The 20,073-nt window shown below is 38.6% G+C and overlaps 1 protein-coding gene across 4 annotated transcripts in view; it reads right to left on the minus strand.

Moving 5' to 3' along the window:
* Nucleotides 1-20,073, minus strand: part of septin9b (septin 9b) — a 79,295-nt gene that overhangs the window by 39,198 nt on the left and 20,024 nt on the right. For 3 of the 4 annotated variants that reach the window (XM_008414778.3, XM_081609828.1, XM_008414786.3), the window contains exon 2: nucleotides 4,754-5,434. In XM_008414778.3, coding sequence (XP_008413000.2) covers nucleotides 4,754-5,434 — 681 coding nt within the window. Of the gene's footprint in view, nucleotides 1-4,753; nucleotides 5,435-13,080; nucleotides 13,301-20,073 lie in introns of those variants that run through there. The other variant, XM_008414768.3, reaches the window with a different exon arrangement.

Genomic DNA, 20,073 nt, shown 5'->3' on the forward strand with positions numbered 1-20,073 from the left:
GGATTTCTTGCCATTGCTTTAAAATGTGTTTCTATGATTCTTCTAAGTAAATGTCCCTTCCCATTTTGAGATGAGACTTTTCTATGGCTTTAACTCGCGTCAGCTCTGCATTCTGCTCAGAAATTACTATAATTCTTGCCTCACTCTTGCTAAGTACCACAACCCATTAGAAGAGAGATTTTGGTCTCACTCCCTAAAAGATAAATAACTACGTCTGACTTTCTGTAATTGAAGTTGAGGATGTGGTTTCAGAAGATGATCAATTGCTTTTTGGTGGAAAGAAATCAGACTAAATTCTTGAACCTAAATGACCTATTTGCCCAGCAGTAAGCAGCCATCAGTAACAGTTCACGCAAAACGGATACCTACCCATAAAATTTATAAGGATCACCTTTTGTATAAACACCCTGATGTCTTTCTTTGCAATGTTCCAAACAGCGCAGAGCACCATGAGCTGGGAAGCTGATGGACTAATATCATAATATCACAAGACACAAGAAAGAGGAAATACCCTGCAGTGAGGTCACACTGCGGGGGAAACAATCCCAGTTGAGAGAACAAGGAAGGAAGTAGAGTGGACTCTGTGTGCACTTGCTTGTGATGTCATTTCGGCGTGGAAAAATTGAATGAGCAGGAAGGTAGCTTATGGAGCAGCCAAGAAATCACAATTGATGTTCACATAAAAAAATAAGATTAACCCAACACATTAATTGAATCACGGAAAAGTTGTGGAGGAATAGAGTTCCCACAATCCTTTGCAAAACTATTATTTATATTCAGCCACCTTTACTAAGGCACCACCTAAAAGTGAGCTTATAAGTAAATAGAGTCAGTATAAATCGAGCTGATCTGTGAAGGTCTTGGAGGTTTGTTGGAGATCTTTAGTGAACAAAGAGCATCATGACAACAGCAGACAGGTCAGCACTAAAGCTCCAGTTCTCACCTGTCCGCTGTTGTCCAGACATATGATGTCAAAGAAAAACCCAAGCTTTGGACATCTCTCAAAACCCAACAAGACACAGCAGACTGTCTAAGTTCAGAGTCGAAGCACTGAGATCATTAATAAGAGAAGCCGCCAAGTGACACATGGTAACTCTGGAGGAGCTACAGATATCCACAGCTCAAGAGTGAAATTCTGAGGGAAGTGCTGAACTTCACAAAATGCTGCCTTTATAAAAGAGAGACAGGAGAAAAGAAGTAATAAGAAGGTCTGCTCGTTTTGCCTCAAGACATACAGGAAATGACGAGTGTGGGAAACATTGAAACCACAACAGTTTGTTTTGTTGTTTTTTTTTTTTTGGTCAGTGTTCAAGCCGCTGTCTTTGACTGCAAAAACTAATTCACCCTGTACACATCATCCCCAAGTGAAACATGGTGATGGTTGCATCATCAAACTGGTTAAACGTTGCAGAAGACTCAAGATTCTGCACAATAAGCCAACAGCCAGCTACAAAGCAGCGGTTCAGATGAACCTGAACATAAACATTTCAGTCACAAGCTGAAAGCTAAAATATACATAACCTAAGGTTACTGCCATGACTGCATTGAAAGGGAATTCTTCAAAACGGATGAATACAATTGCATGCCACACTTTTCAGAATATCTTTTAAAATTGAAAACGAAGGTAATTGTTTCATGCCTGAAAAATGCTTGGGTTAGAGTTTTTAGCCAATGGGACCCCCAGTCAGGTCACTACTCATTTCGACTCCTGACTGGGCCCCTCCCTGTGGACCAGTAAGTAGCTAGAGCCTAAATAATCTCTAAGAGCGTCGTGTCAAACTCTCAGCAAAGACACAGATAAGAGATTTATAGTTGCTTGCAAAAGACAGCGAACAGGCAGAACACAACATGACATACTGCAGCGCCGGCGAACACGGACAGACCCAGACATTGGCGCATTGTTCACAGTCTGAAGACAAAACATCTGCTAAATGATAAAGTGGGCTATTTCATCTGGAAACACATAATAGAGTGACCCTGCCAAGAGTACAAAACGTTAAATGGCCTAAAATCAGAAAGAGATTATATCTAATCATAAAGTAAGTACAAAAATACCTGAGTAATGCATTTAATAGCAATGCATCTCAAAAAGACCTAGTTTTCCTCTAGCAGCTACTGCCATTTATTTCACATGTTACTTTTGGCAGTGATTAACATGATCAAACAATATTGGAATGGTCTGGTGGATATCTTCCCTATTTCATATAGTAGAAAGGACAAAGAAATAAAAAGCCTAAATCAGTGTGACGATGTAAGAGTCATCTCTCCAGATGAGCCTCTGATTTACAGGACTGTTCAACAGGATGATGCTATCACTCCATACACAGATGTGGAAAAATGTGTAGCCCTGCATGACAAAGACACATAAAAAAATCTTTAAAGTGGGGGTGTTACTAAAATCAACTTTTTTAAACTCTTTTTTGTTATTCCCTCATCCAAAACAGGGAAAAACATTCCCTGTGTTGCTTTGATTATTTCATGCATGAGTTTCCAGTGTTGAGTTTATCATGCAAACTTCTTATCAGTTCAACACTCCTAAAAACTGTTTTAATTAAACAGCATAAAGGAGGAGCATTGTTATGATAAGATGCAGAAAGGGGAGTGTTTGAAAGAGTAGGAGTTTCTTAAAGAAACAGGACAATTTCAAGGCGTCAATTATAATAGAAATGTAATTATATCGACAACAATTTAATATAATGGTTGCTGTTTTTATATTGAATGGTTCCAGAAAAAAAATGCTGGAATCAATGAGGCTCAGATTGAGTAACAAACACTTGAAGGTTTTGGTGTAAAACAAAGGATGAATATGAGGAGAAATGCATCAGGTCCAATGTTAGGTATGATGGAAAATGTGTTATGGAGACGGCCTGATTCTTTTCCAAAATCCCAGGAAGCTCTTTGAAACATCAGGATATCTAACACAAATTTGGTGAACTCTAACATTAAAATGGAAATGGACAAAGATCAAAATGGTTAGACAGACACTAGACAATTAAAAATCATTTGGAAAACTTGTGGGATAGGCAGAATGGGAGAGAGTAAAGGAGAAAGGCAAAACTCTGGATGCTATGAATAGATTGTGCAAATTGATTCCTCTCTTTCTGTGCAACAGTTCTTTGAAGAGTTACAGGAGAACAAAAATAGTATTTCTTAAGATATTTGGTCTGGGTTTGATTCATTTATTTATTTTTTTCTAATCAAATTTCAGATTGTTCAGATCTTTACCAGGACTGTCAACACACCTGTTCACATCTGTACATCTTACACACTTGAACTTAATTAACTTTTATTACCAAAATAATTCCACAAAAGATGTATAAGTGTCACAAAACTATATATGGGTTATATAAACTGGCCGATGTGTTATTAAAACGTGGCACACATATCTGTAAGCCATGTAAACTGCACTCGAAAGTATTCCACACTGGAATACATGCAGTTGTGTGGTTTTGAGAAGGAATTGTACTCTGCATGTAATTGGATCATGTTGTCATACAGAATCAAACAGAACTAATCCAACCCAGAGGGGAAAACGTCTTTGTTCTCAGTTACATACATGTATAATTTCACTTCCATCATAACTCTAATTAAGAGCTCAACTGCCACGCCAAGCTGGTTTTTGCCATGTGAGGTTTTCCTCACATCGCAAAAATCCCCCAAGCTTTAATATGCCATGAACAAAAGAAATGAATAACCACAGATACAGACAGTCAGTCTGCCTTCTCTTACTGCTGACAGATGGTTCTCCAAGGACACGGCTTCTTGTATTACTGGCAGACAGGCAGACATCCGATTAATCAGACAAGCTGCTCCTGTTGGCTCGTTTCTTGGTGCGATATCTAATACTGGTTCAGTCAGTTATAGTGTAGTGTGAATGGATGTGCACCAACAGCTATGGACTTAAGGGGGAACCTTCAAAGAAACTCTACTCTGGAAAAAGCAATATTGTTAAACCAGCAGGATGCCTGTCCTTCCACCAAAGGAGAATGTGACTTGGGTTTATGTGATTAGAAGACAGTCACTTTCACTCAGTTTAAATGATTTTCCTCTGCAGACGTTGCCACACCATAGCGGTAGGCTAGTGTTGATCTTCTAAGAGAGGTTACTGAACTAACTTATGGGACAAAACTAGAACGAAAACTTAAAAACTGCTTTCAGATGGCATGTTCTAGTCACGATCTAAGAAATTTAAGATCATATGTGTTAAGCAGGGGATGATATTGAATGTGGGGCAGGACTAGTTCTAAAGATTTTCAAGAACAGTTCATTGAAAAGGTATTCGTGCCCTCAAAGGTTTTCTTAATTTTTCAGTGTGACATACCAGCAGAAAGTAGAGGACAACAGTATGTAGTTACATTTACACTGATATAGGTCCAAGTATGGGTCTTCTGCATTAGTGCTTCATTATAAATAATGGTGTTTCTGTCACAGATACATAATTGACCAGATATAAATACTGACAATGACGTTTTTCCAAAAGCTCCTAAGTTTAGGACATACTTCAAATGTTTAAAATGTTTCAAAGTTTCTTTTCATTTTGACTAACTCATGGCTTCTGCTCTGTCTTATTTAAAAAGAAAATTTTGCTAAAAAACACAGTTTTACAGTTATCTGCAAAGCAATTAAAGAAAATGACTTCTTGTTAAGTAAGAAATCCTGCTTGGAGTTGCATTTGGTAAGACAGAATTGGACAGTAAAAGAATATAACTAAAGCAAGCATGTGTTGCACTGAGATACAACTACGCCGACTTACTGTCAGGGTTAGGAGACTTGCGTCCAGCGTGGTTGGGAGAGGAGCAGCGGAAGGTGGTGACGATGGTGTTGTGGTGTGGGTTGGGGTGGTGAGGGTGATGCACAGCCGGGTGGTGGCCATTGTTCTCTGGGGGAGCTTTAGTGATGTTGATTTCAGGTCTACGCACATCACCAAGACTCAGCGACTCAAACTTGCGAGCATGGTTCTGCTCAGGAGCTCGGATGATCCCGTTGTTGTTGTTGTTGCCCTCGCTGCGGCGGATCACCGGGGATTCAGTGAGGGTCTTGGCAAATGTGACCTCCCTCCTGTGGCCCATCTCTGGGGTCCTGGAGTGTCCCAAGACTTCGGGGCGCTTCAGCGAGTTGTTGCTCGCAAAGCGCGAGGAGGCAGGGCTGGTGATGTTGTCCACCTGCTTGCTGGGGGAGGAGATGTCAATGGAGAGCTCAGAACGGCGTGACACGGGTTCAGGGGTCCTGGAGCCACCGCCGCCCATGATGGACCGCGGTTGGGAGTAGTTGAGGTTGTTGTTGTTGGTTGCGGGGGCGGGACTGCCAAGGTCGCGGTAGTAGATACTGGTGGGAGACATGGCGTTACGGAGAGGGGAGTTGGTGGCTCGGCGAGAGCCGGGCGAAGAATGGGATGAAGTGTCAACATCCTCCACCTCGAAGGACCTCTTCAGGGCTGCATGGGGAGAACAAAGAAAAAACTGTATAGCAATCGGCATGTGTTTTCCTTTTTTCTAACATGATCAAATATGCCTGTGACACCTTGTTCAGCATTCAACTCTCCAGCTCTCAGTCACTGGATTGAACTCACTTTTTTGTGTGTACAGTGTCTTAAGATGCCATTTGTTTTTAACTGACACTATATAAATAAACTGAACTGAACTTAAATTGGAATTGAACTATTTTTTTATCATTTCATTTTCCCTTTTTAAGTTCTTGTTTCTTCCTTAGTGGTATTTTACAGTGTTGTCAGACAGTCATTATTAAGCTGTCTGTTAAGTTATGATCAGTAATTCCTCCTTTACCTGCATTTGACTGGCACAGTATGATAGCAGTGAGTTTAAAAGTAAATAAAGAGCTGGGAGACTGTCAGCCTGGAGGGAATTCAAGGAATTCAACAAAGCATACACTGAAATTAGAGCACAAATGTTCATATAAGTTATTAAAAAAATTTAAAATGTCACCATGAGATCTACAGCAGAGACTTGTTACTGTGAATATGAAGGCGCACACTTCTACAATTAGACAGAGAAAAACACTTCCTTGGGTGATGTGGAAGGAAGAAACATTTGCTCCCTAAAAGAAATGCAATTCCAGACTAAAGAGTCACAAAGAGAACATAAACAAAGACCAGGCCTTCTGCGGTTTTTGTCCAAAATGGAGAACAGGGGACATGTCTTGCTTAAATCTAGGAAAATAATCTCATAGCAAATGTAAAGCATGGCGGTGGGGGTGTCATGGTTTGGGGATGCTTTGCTGCAGCAGGACCAATGTAGAATCTACCATAAATTTTATTGTTCATCAGAGGGGGGTTTAGGAAAATATAGGACAATCTCAAGAATTGGAACGTGCAAAATGACATTGATCCAAAATTTCTAATTTGATCCACCACAGAGTGGATGAAAATTATGAAATAGAAAGCCCTGGGCTTAGTCAAGACCTCGGTGCATTTCCCTTGGGATGCTGGGATGACTTGAAACAGACAGTACATACAAAAAAATAGAAAAAGAACAATGCCAGAAATAAATCAAATATATATATTAGGCATCAAAATTTTAACATTTCTTCATCAAGAACTGAGTGACTTCCAAGTTTTTTCCACTTGATAGCATTTTCCTACTAAGCATTAGTTAAAATGTCAAAGAATTAATACTTGAGGTTTGAAGCTGGAAAGAAACAATAAGCAGAAATAATTAAATCATGCTCTGATTTCATTTCACCCATAAACACATCCAGGCCTTCGTTGCATTTTAGAGTTTATTCCATGCATTGTTGTGATATGACTTGGTTGCTACATGTGTGGTGCAATATAATATTTACTTCCACACTTTTACATGGAACAGCTTAAAGTGTTTCGCTCCACGTTCTAAAGCAGACAGTCATCCAAATGTCCTCCACCTCCAGTCGTAGGAACAAAAAATTTCCATGACTCGCTGTTTTTACTTTTATGCATCTTCCCTGCTCTTGGTTTATGCGAGGAAATAGCTGCACTGTCCAAGACGCAAATACGGAGGGATGGAATTACCCCCTGGGAAGATTTCATTGGGCTGAAAGTCAGCTTGAATCTGACTTCCATTGAAAAGTAGAGGAGCACAGCCAGTGGCCAAGAGCTGGCATCGTAATTATACACAAGTTAGACCACACACACACACACACACACACACACACACACACACACACACACACACACACACACACACACACACACACACACACACACACACACACACACACACACACACCCTAAGAAAGTTTCCTTCAGTTCAAAACACAGTGCTGATTATCTGATCTGTTTCTGGCCTGCGGTGCGCCTGCAACACATGTGCTCATGTTTACTTGTAGAGTTGCGTTCAAAATGCTTGTGAAAACTATGTATGTATAACGAGAACATGTTTATTTTTAAACATTTCTACACCCACAGGAGAGGGAGGTTTGACCCAGCCTCTCAGTTTTAAACCAAAAGTGTCTTTGTTGGTTAAGAACTAGACACAATAACATTTCAACTGTCTCTCCGCAAATTAATAGGGGAAACTAATCTGATTTTCAGATATGAGACAGTTTTTCCTTTAGTTTTTTTTTAAATAATTTACAGTCTACTGCAAGCAATAAAATAATCTAGCTGTCTTTAGACCAGAATGCAAACAGCTGCATGAAAAGCACAGTCAACAAAAAAAATACTACCAAATACTAACAAGTTTTTTTTTTTTTACAAATGTGTTTTGTAAAAATTAGTGCATTACGTGCACTAATTTGAGAATATATTAAAGAGAGAGGAGGACGACCCTGTTGTCTCAGTTAACTCTAAATTGTTGCAGGTTTGGATCTCAGCAGGAGACTCTGCATGGAGTTCACATGCACTCGTTAAGTCTCTGTGGGTTTTCTCAGAGTTCTCCAATTACCTCCCGTGCTCCAAAAACTGGTCTGCTGAATTTAAGTTTCCCTTAGTTGTGAGGATGTGGATAATTTCTCTCATTTGTAATGGAAGGTTCACCCCACCTTTTGCCCACTGAACACATGAATAATGTCCTGGTCTCAGGATTAATCAATAATCAAGCGAGATAAGAAAGGCAAAAGAGCAAAATCGTAAGGATGTTGAATTCAAAGTCTAATTGCTTTTATTCAGTTACACTAATTAATAGTTTTGGAAAAAAAATAAATAAGAATAATTCCAGAGGAGTGAGAGATTCCTTTAAAACAACAAAAACAAAAACCCAGAGTCTAACTTGAAAGCAGGAAAAAGCTACAAAAAGAGACCAGTGAAAATAAAACAAAAACATTTTTTGCCAGCATGAAATTTAGGATTAGAAATTTGGAGATGAACATCGAACAAGTATAAAAAAACACTTTTAAAGCAAGTCCTTGAAAATAAGAAACACAGTTTCACAAAGACTAATATTTCTACCTCATTCTGTGTTTGAAGCTCAAAAGATTGAAATGAAGTAAAGGACACAGTAGAAATGAGGGCAGCTATTTTTTTTGTTTTACAAGGAAGCAGTTACATTTTTAATTTCTTCTATAAAGCAAGTCATTTTGCATCCAGATTTTACGATAAACCCTATTGTGTTTCTATCTTTAATAACCATTACAGCCATTTTTAACTGCAGGACTGTTATGTATAAAGAATAAGATTAATACCTTGTCTGTTTGAGTTAAGCAAAATCTAAATCATTTTAATCATTTTCTGTTTTGAATGAGATTAGACTCTATGTGACTTGCTTTCTTTGTTTGATTATACTTTCTTTTTTCTTTGGTTTCTGTAATTTATACTCGTGTTTGAAATAAACTGGAGTTGAAAAAGAAGAATGTTTCTGATTAAGGAATGCCACAAAAAGAGAGTTTAACCATATTAAGCATGCAGCAGCTGCTAATACTCAAGCAGTGCTGCAATTGAACTCAAGCAGGTTTTGAAGCCTATTTAAAAAAAAAATGTCTTCCATTTCAGTGCTTTTGCACTCTTACTTATTGAAAAGGTCACAACATGAAGTGAGAAAGTGAAACATGTCCTTTTACACGATGGTTTTACTAGCATTGCAGGTAAAACCACTAAAGCATTACTTATAGGGTGCTGAGTGGCTCAGTTGTTACTGCACTGTGTTCAACCCTCAACCTGATTGTTCTGGGTTCGATTCCTGGTCTCCTTCCCCTCTCTCTGCACCATATTTCCTGTAAATTGAGTGTTCAATAAAGGCCGCAATTTCCAGAAACATATTTTAGAAAAAAAAGAAGTCATTCATGAATACAGTAACAATCATTTTGTCACGCTTTAATTTTTTTTTATTAACTTGAAGGGAATCTGTTCCTTGTCCAAGAACTTTATAATCCTGCCATTCCATTTTTATGAATATGTTGCCAGTTAAGCCTAATAATAAATGTGCAGCTTGTATTTAAGTCCACTCTGCCACTGGACTGTGTCCGTCTAACTCGTTGCTTTCCATTTTGTTACATGATTGCTACGGGGGAATCCAAGGTTGTGGCTACGTTTAGCTCTCACCAGACAATAAGCTTTTCTGCCAAACTTGGTCAGCAAATTATATAAGACGGCTAAGACACTGTGACACATGCATTAGGCAAAAATTGTGCAATCTGTGGCCAGACTGAGCTTAGCAAAAACATGCTTTTCCTTAGTTTACCAGAAATTAAATAAATAAACTGGGACTATGTATGGGACTCCTTGTATATGAATAAAAATTGTATTAAAATGTCTAATATCTCATTAATTTTAAATAAAAGATGGAAACAATAATTATTCCTACTGCTTTTAAAGTACATCGCATATTGGATATAATGTATAACATATTAAAGTTATGATAAAGTCATCTTTTCCATTTTAATATATATTTTTATACTAATATCAACCTTCAGTGGAAATGAAAATCAGTCTCTATGGCTAAATCTTACATGACAGAAATAGACAAATTTAATGTGCCTTGTCCCTTTTTTAAATAAATTATGATACAGACGTTTAGACATTTCAAATGAACACCTACTAAATTTTGTAATTAATCAGCAAAAAAACACAACATTATAATGTTTCATAATGTAAAACAGAGTATAATTTAACTATTATAAGGTTGCTAGCCTGAGGTTAGCCGCTCGACAGCCAGTGTGTTCCTGTCATTTCATAAACAACGCCGTATCATAACAACTATACAAATAGTTTGTGTCTCTGCATTGTTGAGACATCAAGATTTTAGTCTGGACCGCGTGAGTCAAGTGCTGTGTATGCATTTAAAACAGGAAGCGATTAGGAAACCAGTGATTTTTACAAGAAAATTACAAAATAGGGAAGAAAAGCAATGAAGGTCTAAGTGAGAATAAAACCCACAGCTATATCATTAGCTGGAGAAAACATGGGGTCAAGCCACTAATAAACCATGTGAACAACTTACACTATGTGACAGCGCTATTAAACAATTTAACAAAATAACCCTCAGAAAGCCAATTCAGTAGATTATTTAATAAAGAATGTGCATATCAAGCAGCCAATGCAATTTTCCTAAATGGCTGGGTATACTTCACTGCCTATATCCTTGAGAAAATTTGGTTTTGTAGCCACATGCAATAAGTCAACTGATTAGGACAGTAACTCTGTGTCAGACATCAGTTATATAAAACTGTTTCATGCATAGTGGGGCTTTAGACGCTGTCAGTTCTCACAGAGTAGAAAAATCTGTGGTCACGCACAGAAAAACACAACCGACCCTCGCCACTGACAGGACAAGGCCAAACAGTAAACGATGAAGTTTCAAGCTATGGTGTTTTTCTGGGTAAGAAAAACCTTAATGGTGCACTGTCAAAAACACTTCCCTCCACTGACGGTGACGGGTGTGAGTGCTGCCCAGGAGCAGCGCAGTAAACCTCACTCTGTCAGGTTTACTGCATGATTCCCCACAGGTCTGGGCAATATGGAAGAGTAATGAGACATAGGTGTTTAGTGAAAAAAAAAAACACACAAACAATAAGCTTGATCAGAACATGCCCAACATATGAGGAACCTGACAACCAAAAGAAAAACACACATGCTCTCATGCTAACTTATTCAGATGTGTTTATTTACTGGGTTACAGCTTTTCATGGAGCAGCAGCTGGTAGGAGGTTCTTAAAGAGACAGGCTATGATGATATTTTTGATATCAGAAGAACTGAAATTGACATAAATGCTATAAAATGACTAAATGTGCCTTTAAAATGCATTTTACCATCCCTCTTTAAGTTTCAGAAAATCCTCAGCCTCTCATTAACATCCAGACATTAGATAAACGTAATTAGTTCCAATAGATGAAACATTTTCCCAACTACTTTTCTGCGCCATCATCATCTTATATGGTTAATATATATTGTAATCTAATTAGGGTTGCACCGATTTATCGGTGCCGATTTCCTTGATTTTGGGAGATGGCTGATCAGCCGATTTTTACATGTGAAGCTGATCTGCCTCAGCAAAAGTCTAAAAATCAACCACTGTGCTTTTCTTTTCTCCCGTGAGAGACCTTTGACTGACAAACCGGCTGACCAGGTCATATCTGCCCATTTACAATATTCACCCCACTGTTACCACTTCACCAACTTACTTGATATATTGAGTAACATTTCAGTCCAAAAAATGGTATCGGCTAAAATCGGAGTCTGTAAGTTAGGCTTCGTAAAAGATTGCAGAAAACTGCAGTCGGTGCACCCCTAAATCTAATCATGAAATGTATCATGTTATTCTAAAAATAATTTTTGTGTTTGTATATTGTTGTGATAGTGCTATTGTAAGAGGGCGAACTTTTTCGTTATAACTTGATAAATATGTGTATTCTACAAACATGATGAATATATAATTAGAGTTCATTTACACATTATAATGTGATAAAGCTTATGTTTTGTTTTTCTTTTGCCTGAATAGCATCTCCACTCATATCACTTGGAAAAAATGGAAGTGATAGAGCATCACACATTTGCAACAGGAAGAAAGCAGAGAACCAGACAGAGTAAAAGGACAAAGAGCTACAACAGGTTACCTCGAGTTAGTAAATTATTACTTTGATCTGAACTGAACAAATCAGATCATAATTCACGTCATCAAACACTGAATGTAACAGACACTGCTTAGCTTGAACTAAATGAAAATTAAGCTACCTTCTAAAAAATATACAGTTCCAAAAAAATTGAGGCCACTTAAAATGATCAGTTTCTCTGATTTTGCTTATTAAAGGCAAATGTTTGAGTAAAATGAACGTCGTTCTTTTATTCTATGAACTACTGTCTCTGAAAATCCAAGCAAAAATGTAGTTTTTATTTGCAGAAAATGAGAAATGGTTACAACAATGAAAACGATGCAGTGCTGTCAGACCTCAACTAATGCAAAGGAAATAAGTTCATATACATTTAGAAACAACAATACAAAAGTTTTTAAAGCGCATAGAAGTTGGTCCATTGCTGAAAAATGTACCCGTATTACTTTCCTGTCAATTCAAATCGACGCTCCGCTTCATCGTGTCATATTTTGTTTTGTGACAATACATGTAGGAGTTAAAGACGCACAAATACTTTTGCAAGGCACTGAATCAGAGCTCTTCTCATTGTTGAACCCTAACCAGCTTCGTGAGTATAGTCGGCGTCATCAGGCCGTGACGTCAAACGCAGCAGGCCGGGCAGCAGCTGGAGGTACTGACAGCAGCAGAAACAGGAAAGGAAGGCCGAGAGAAGGAAGGATGACAGAATACAAGAGGAAAATAGGACAAAGGGAACAGATGCACCAGACAAACAAACAGGGAAAAGAGTAGGACAAATGTCTTATGCGCTACATGCAGGTGTTTTAACACACTGAAGTGAAGGCAAATGCTGGGTCTGTTTCTGTTATTGACGTTACTCTCTAGGATAATCAACAACAGATGACAGGCTGATTTGGCGAGCGTTTACCCACCGCCCTATTTTTGACAGGCTAACAACCACTCTTGTAAAAACACAAGTAAGACACCATACAGACTTGAACCCTGCGAGTTCAAGTCTGTATGGTGGAAAGATTGTGGACACCATCTGACAGATGCTGGCGCTCACTATAAAACGGCCAGGACAAACTCTGGGTCTGAGAAAAAAACAGAGAAAATAAATGACAAACCTTCAAAATCCGAAATAATTCCCTCCAAGTGCGGGTTTACTCCAGCATCAGACATGTTTTTTTTTGTTTTGTTTTTTTTCCTGGCTTAAACTTTGACAAAAATCGGTTTTTTTCCCCTCTTGAAGTGGTTCCCTCTTGATTCTGCAGAAACTCAAAAATAGACCCGATACAAAACACGACTTAGCCCACAGCTCTCAGTGAAGGGAGCAGCGTTTCCACTAAGTTTGCTCTGTTGCTGCACACGCGCGTCAGAGTGAGGGGAAAAGGCGAGCCTCCTCTCTTCTCCTCCTCCCTGTAGCAACACACACACACACGTGCACACACACACACACACACACACTCCCCTCCTCTCGTGTCCTATGCGTGAGTGTGTCCCCTGCTCCCCACACACTCCTACGTGCACACACAGGCGCTCATGTGGACAGACGCCCTGATAACCCGAGACTCTTTTCAACTTAACAGGCTTTCAGTTCTGATTTCTTTGTCAAGCTTTTAAACAGTGAAAGAGCAACTGAAATGAATTACGATCAGAAAAGACACCAGTTCAGCCCACCGTCGTAGAGAATCGAGCTGACCTGTTGGAGGAAAAGAATAACTTCCGTCAAACAGTCAGAGGTGCATTTCAGCAGCTGCACAAGTTGAATAAAAACAAAGGGGCAGTAAAGACTGCAAGCAAAGCAACCAGAATCAACTCAAAGAAGCAAAGCTTCAAGGGAATTTGTTGTTGTTATTAAACCCTGTGGACCCCGAAGCATTTTCACCTATGACCGATATTTTACCTCCAGCGTACAAATCAGATAGAGAATGCAAGGAAGGTCAGATGGAGGGAAGAGTTCATCATCACACGTTTGAGTCAGAAAATAACCCTGATAAAACAGAGATGAGGGTAATGTCAGCCAACCCTTGTCCTCTTCTTCACCAAACGCCTTCATGTGTTTTTTTTTTGTTACCAAACCTGAAACCTACAGTCTTCTCACGTCTCAGAAGAAGTGTGAACGAAAATAACACTGATATAAACACAAATAGTCTTACTATTTCTACAAATTAGCCATACTGAGCAATGCTCCACTCTCTGCAATCTAGCATCTCTGGTGCCGGATTTCTGTAAATCTTGTTAAATGATGAAAACAGCAAAACAAATAAATAAACTGGCTGTGGCATTTTGCTTTTAGAGAGTGAACTACACTCATCAGGTACTTCATTAGGTAAACCTGCCTAGATATTTGTTGATATAAGAAGTGGCTCAGTCAATCACATGACAGCAGCTCAAAGCATTTAGATGGAAGCAACGAAGGCGACTTGATGACGATGAAACCGAGCATCCCTAAAAAGAAAGAACGGTGCCAGACGGGTCAATCTGAGTTTTTCATTAGCTGCTGACAGTGTCTCATCTCATCTAGTCAATCTGTAGATGATTCTTCCATTAACCTGTCCTCTGTGACTCAGTTTTAAAAAAAATGGGGGTGGGGGGAGATTCTGAGTTTGTCATGGACATCAGACGATGTAACCCAAAACTGCAGCAGAGATGAAAACCTTGTGGTTGATGTGCCGCCATGGTTTCATGGCTCATCCCTGAAACTGTTTCTGCAGGTTTCATGATAAATTCTTGAAGTGAAAAATGAAACATTGTTAAAACTGTGTTGATGGAATAATTAGAGTTAGGAGATATTAAAAGTTTTCATCCATCCATTTTCTTTCACCCTTGTCCTCAGTGGGGTCGGGAGGGTTGCTGGTGCCCATCTCCAGCTAATGTTCCGGGTGAGAGGTGGGGTCACCCTGGACAGGTTGCCAGTCTGTTGCAGGGCGACACAGATACACACAGGACACACAACCATGCACACACACATTCACACCTAGGGGCAATTTAGACAGACCAATTAACCTGACAGTCATGTTTTTGGACTGTGGCAGGAAACCGGAGTACCCAGAGAAAACCCACCATGCACAGGGAGAACATGCAAACTCCATGCAGAAAGACCCGGGCTGGGAATTGAACCCAGAACCTTCTTGGTGCAAGGCAACAGCTCTACCAACTGCGCCACTGTGCAGTCCCTAAAAGTTTTCAACAAATCCCAATTTAACACACTGCTATGTTCTTTATCCACACATCTTAGGAAGTAGAGATACAATCAATGAATAGTTTTCCACAACATCCTGTTTGTCATCAGAGAAAAAGGAGATTTGTGAAGAAAATATATTGATGATGGGTTACATTTCAATGGTAAATGTCTTCAAAAAGTGTTTGAAATAAGCCTAAGCCATGTGTGTGTGTGCGTGCGTGTGTGTGCGCACCACAGGGAACTGATATTTTCCTTTCTACACACTCAACAGACATTTGTAACACAATGGATGTCATGACCCAGATCACATCCAGTTTTTCAGTGTCAACGGCATCAGCTAAAAGGCCTTAAACAGGGTCTGGAAAACTCACTGAGAATCCCAACTGAATGAAAAACTCCGTTCTTATGGGCATAAACAGAATAGTAAGCACCTCGGAGGCCCCTGACCCCAACACCTCAGAGGTCACCGAGAATACAGAATACTGCTGTGTGTTTCTGAGCCAGTCTGCTCACCTAATGCAGCTTCTCTGAAGGTGTGTCTGGACAAAGAACAGTGCGTGGCACACGGAGCGTGCGGGTTCATTAAACCCAGCAAAAATGACTTCACCGAGGCAAATTCTTGACATCTGTGACCCCTGGCAGACGCTGACGAAGTGTAGATGAATTTAAACACAGGAGAGCTACCAAAATACTTTGTAAAGTGCAAACAATTTTGGAAACAATGACACCACAGGAGACAGCTACAGTTGCTCATTGACTGATCTGCCTCTCTGTGGGATTTAACAAAGCAATTTGCACCTTTACACAGCCGAGTATTGGACCGAACCTGGGATGTTAAACCAACAACCACAAAACGTCCACACTTCCCTGTCGCACGTCATGTTGTTGCGCACCATTATTTTTAATAACTTTTAACTTCTTCATTCTCTTGGCAGGTTATTGCAGCCAAGAGCTTTATTGATTGTCTGCAGTCCCAGCTGCACTACAACAAAGTTATTATTTAATGGATGTCTCTCACTCCGTTTCCTCAGAAGGCTAATATCATCACATTTTACAGCCAAAGCTTTTGAAAGTATGTGAGCTAAGTAAATTACAATCACCCTTTCCAAAACAGACAAACACATTTCTCACAGAGAACCTTAGGTTAGATTAGGTTCTTTTATTCTAAAAAAAGAAAGAAAAAATTCTCTGACTTGCAAAAATGAAAAGTAAAGTACAAAATATGGAGCTAAAATAATCTTGTCAGTATAATAATGGTTTAAAGTTCCTGACCAGCAACAGCTTCAACAATATGCTACATTAGGAATAATGTAAGCCCCTAAGCACAGGCCCTCTCAAGGCTCTCTTTTGCTGCAAGAGCACTGCTGACATAAAACTGTGCAAAATGGCAGTGAATCCTCTAAGAGAGGATAAAACTGAAAGACATGACATTGTATCATTTATTACCTTAGCTTTGGGACATGGTAAATAACCCATTTCAGACGTAAACTGCAGAGAATCATAAATCTTTGCTTGTGTGGTCTTAGTGTGCGTCTCCTCCAACCAGAAACCAGAGGACTCTTGTGTTCCTTATTGGTACATTTGGATATATTTTCTTATATTTTTTTCATGTTTCTTCTTCTTTGAGTCTAAGTTCAGCTCTTTCTGTGTTAATTAATCTTCTCTCTCAGTTTCCTAGCTTTTCCCCAGACATTTCTTCTGATTAGTTCATCTTGTTCTTTTGTCACTATCCACCCTCATTTCATGTATTTAAACTCTTGATTTGTATTGTATTCAGTGCTGGATTCTTCCACTTCAGGCCTGTTTCTTATTTCACGCTCCCTGTCCTCGTTACCCAATCCAAAGACCTTTACGTATTTTACCGTTTTTGAATTACATCTTCTAAAATGAATCTTTCTAGCTGATGTCCATCCTTTTCTCCTGCCAAAGAAATAAGTCTAATGTCAGAACATCGAGTCCTTACACATACGATATTGATTTAAAAAAATATAAATTTTTAAAAGCATTTATGAAATGTATGTTGTCAGAAGGTGCAAATGCAGCAAAAGATAGTCTGTGCCTCTTGAACCTTCAGCCAAAACGAAGCAGACAGATGTTCTGATGGAGATTCATTTCTCTTAAAATAGATCAACTGGGATCGCATAAAGAGCAAAGACTCAAGAAGATATGCAGCTTTCATAAAATATTAACATTTTTTATGTATTTCTTTGGACATGAATTTGATTTAAGTCAAATTAAACTTTGGTGTTGGATTGATGTGAATGTGGCTGATTGAATGCAACCAAATCTGAATTAGACCGACCAGTATTATGTCAGGTGCAGAGATGATTCCATGTTGTCATTTGATTTTAAATGAATTGATCTGAGCTCCACTGAGCCAAAACAAAAATCTGATGAACCACTAAGCATCAAAATGATCGGAGCAGTTGTTTCTGTCTGGCCAGCAGGTGTCACTACCAAATTTCTAAGCTTTGCAAAACAAAAATTATGCAAAAGATTTGTAGTTATTTTTCAAATTAGAAGTTGCTTTAGTCACTCTTTATATAATGCATTGCAGGCTAAATTAATTGACCCCTCTTATTTTCATAATGTGCAATCTTTACATATATGACGGACATGCAGATCGAATCCAAATAATTTAATTTTGGAGGGTTTTTGCTGCACACTTTCTACTTAAATGAACAGAACTGTTATGCCTGTGATGCCTACCATATGTTGCGCTTTGTGTTTGATTATATATGCGTATAAGAATGCACCAGAGGGGAGTGCTTTTATTTTCACAAGCCAGTGCAACGTTCTGTAAAACATATGCTTCCATACCACAAGTCTCAGTTGTAGTGAGCTAAAACAGCCTCTGAGGCATTTGTTCCTGTTTGTGTGTGCGTGTGCATTTACTCTGTGAGTAACTGTACTTTAATGTGAGCCTGTACACATGTGCGGTTTCTTAACTGTGACTGGAAACGGGCGTGTTTGTGTGTCTGTTCCCTTGAAATAGCCCAGTAAACACAGAGGTCTTTGGATTCATTTAAAGATTACTTTTTTTTTTTTTTTTACCCAGAAACATTCAGAAACAATTTTTTTTCAAAGTTGTTTTTTTTTTTTTTTACCTCCAATCTACGGCAGCTCTTTCATGAAATTACTATTAAAATATTTCTCCTCAAGATTCCTAGAAAAAACAGGTATTGAGTGAAAGCACTGCAGCGTTCTTTGTATCAGAATGAGTAACTCTCTGGGATCAATGGAAAAAAAAGTAAAAAAACAAAATTTTTATTTTTATTTTTTCACTTTGCATTTTTTTAAGTTTCAGTCTTAAAATGGTCTCTTTTTTGCATTTTAATGCTTCTTTTAATAACGACAACATACATCTTATCTTGAAAAAACAGAAAACATAAGTTAGTGCTTAATGCAATTCTGACAGTGTTGAGGAGGATTTTGCAATAATATATTGCATTCAGTCTGTTTTATTTAGGATTTAAGCAAAAGACAACACAGTGGCTCAGTTTAGATCCCAACATTACCTCTGCATCTAACTAGTGGCTAGCATTAAAATTTAATTTAACGTATTTAACCGATAGGTTTAGATTGAAAAGGCAGCTACATGTAACACTCAGCTAAATTTAAGTATATCCTAAAAGATTTACTTAAACAGTGAATTCCATTTGGACCAACAATGCTACATGATGGCTGACGTTTGACTTTGATCCAAACCATTATTTCCATTAGCATTAATACGGGCAATTATTAACTATTGGGAATTTAAAAATGAAAACCAGTTGTGACAGGAGCATCAGTGTCCATGAAGGCTTCAAAAGTTCTTTAATAAATTGTATTTTAATGTTAATTCCAATAAAAAAAGACACATTATTTTGCTTTTGTAGCTCTTGCAGATCCAAATATTCCTTTCAGATTGCTTGCACAAGACTGCAAAAACTCGTTTTGAAATAAAAGGCTGCAATCATCAATGAAGCAATAACTTCTGATACCTATTTTTCTTTTAATTTTACATTAAAAGTCAAAATTATTACAGAATTACAGGCACTTCAACACCAAACAACTCTAAGATTTATCCAAGGACTTTACAAGCGGTTGACTATCATAAAAAATGCTAAGAAAAACTTTGCCTCTTATTCCTTTGTTCCTTTTTAAGTAAAACTGACCGTAAGAGCACATTTATGAGCCGTTTCTGCCTCCTCTTGACCGATCTTTGTTTCCAACATCACCTGTCAGTAGCTCTCCCCGGCAGGATGCCTGTAGGTGGAGCTTCCCCTGTCAGCTTCCGTCACTCGCTGCACTGGCTGTTTTACCGGTTCCCTAAGTTATCACGACTGAATAATGATCAGAGGAACAATGTGAAGAGAGATATGAGGAGGGCAGTAGGAGGAGAACTGCAGGGCGTTTACTCATTGAGGATATCCTGTACACTTCATTTATGGAACATGGAGAGCTGAGTGATTTCCTTAATTTCCTCTGACTTCAGGTTCATGTGTGCTTATCAGTGTGGGTGGGGTTAGGAGGGCGAACGCTTTAAGGTGTGAGGACCTGAGGCCCAGGGCGGCTACGGCGCATCAGCTCTAACTAAAATGATCTCTGTGAAGTTGTACTTGGTTTTAGTTTCACTTTGGGTTTTAGTATTTCCCCCATTATGTGTTTCAGTTCAATTTACTTCCATTTTTTTCTAATCTATATTGAGCTGAAAAGTCATTTTCAGTTAGCAGAACCTTAATATGTGAAATGAGTTTTACATTTTCTTTTATTATTATTATTATTATTATTATTATTATTATTTTATGTGAAGATTTTCTTTGCTCTTAATATCCCAGCATGCTGAGTGATTTTCCTCCCATCTGTCTGCAGATTTAATAAATGGTTATTTAAATCCCACCACATTCTCTTCAGGTTTCACTGCTGGCTTTGCAGAATCAGTTCCAGGCAA

This window comes from Poecilia reticulata, chromosome 1 (genome assembly GCF_904066995.2).
Source record: "Poecilia reticulata chromosome 1, P_reticulata-male-v2, whole genome shotgun sequence".
Classification (NCBI taxonomy): Eukaryota; Metazoa; Chordata; class Actinopteri; order Cyprinodontiformes; family Poeciliidae; genus Poecilia; species Poecilia reticulata.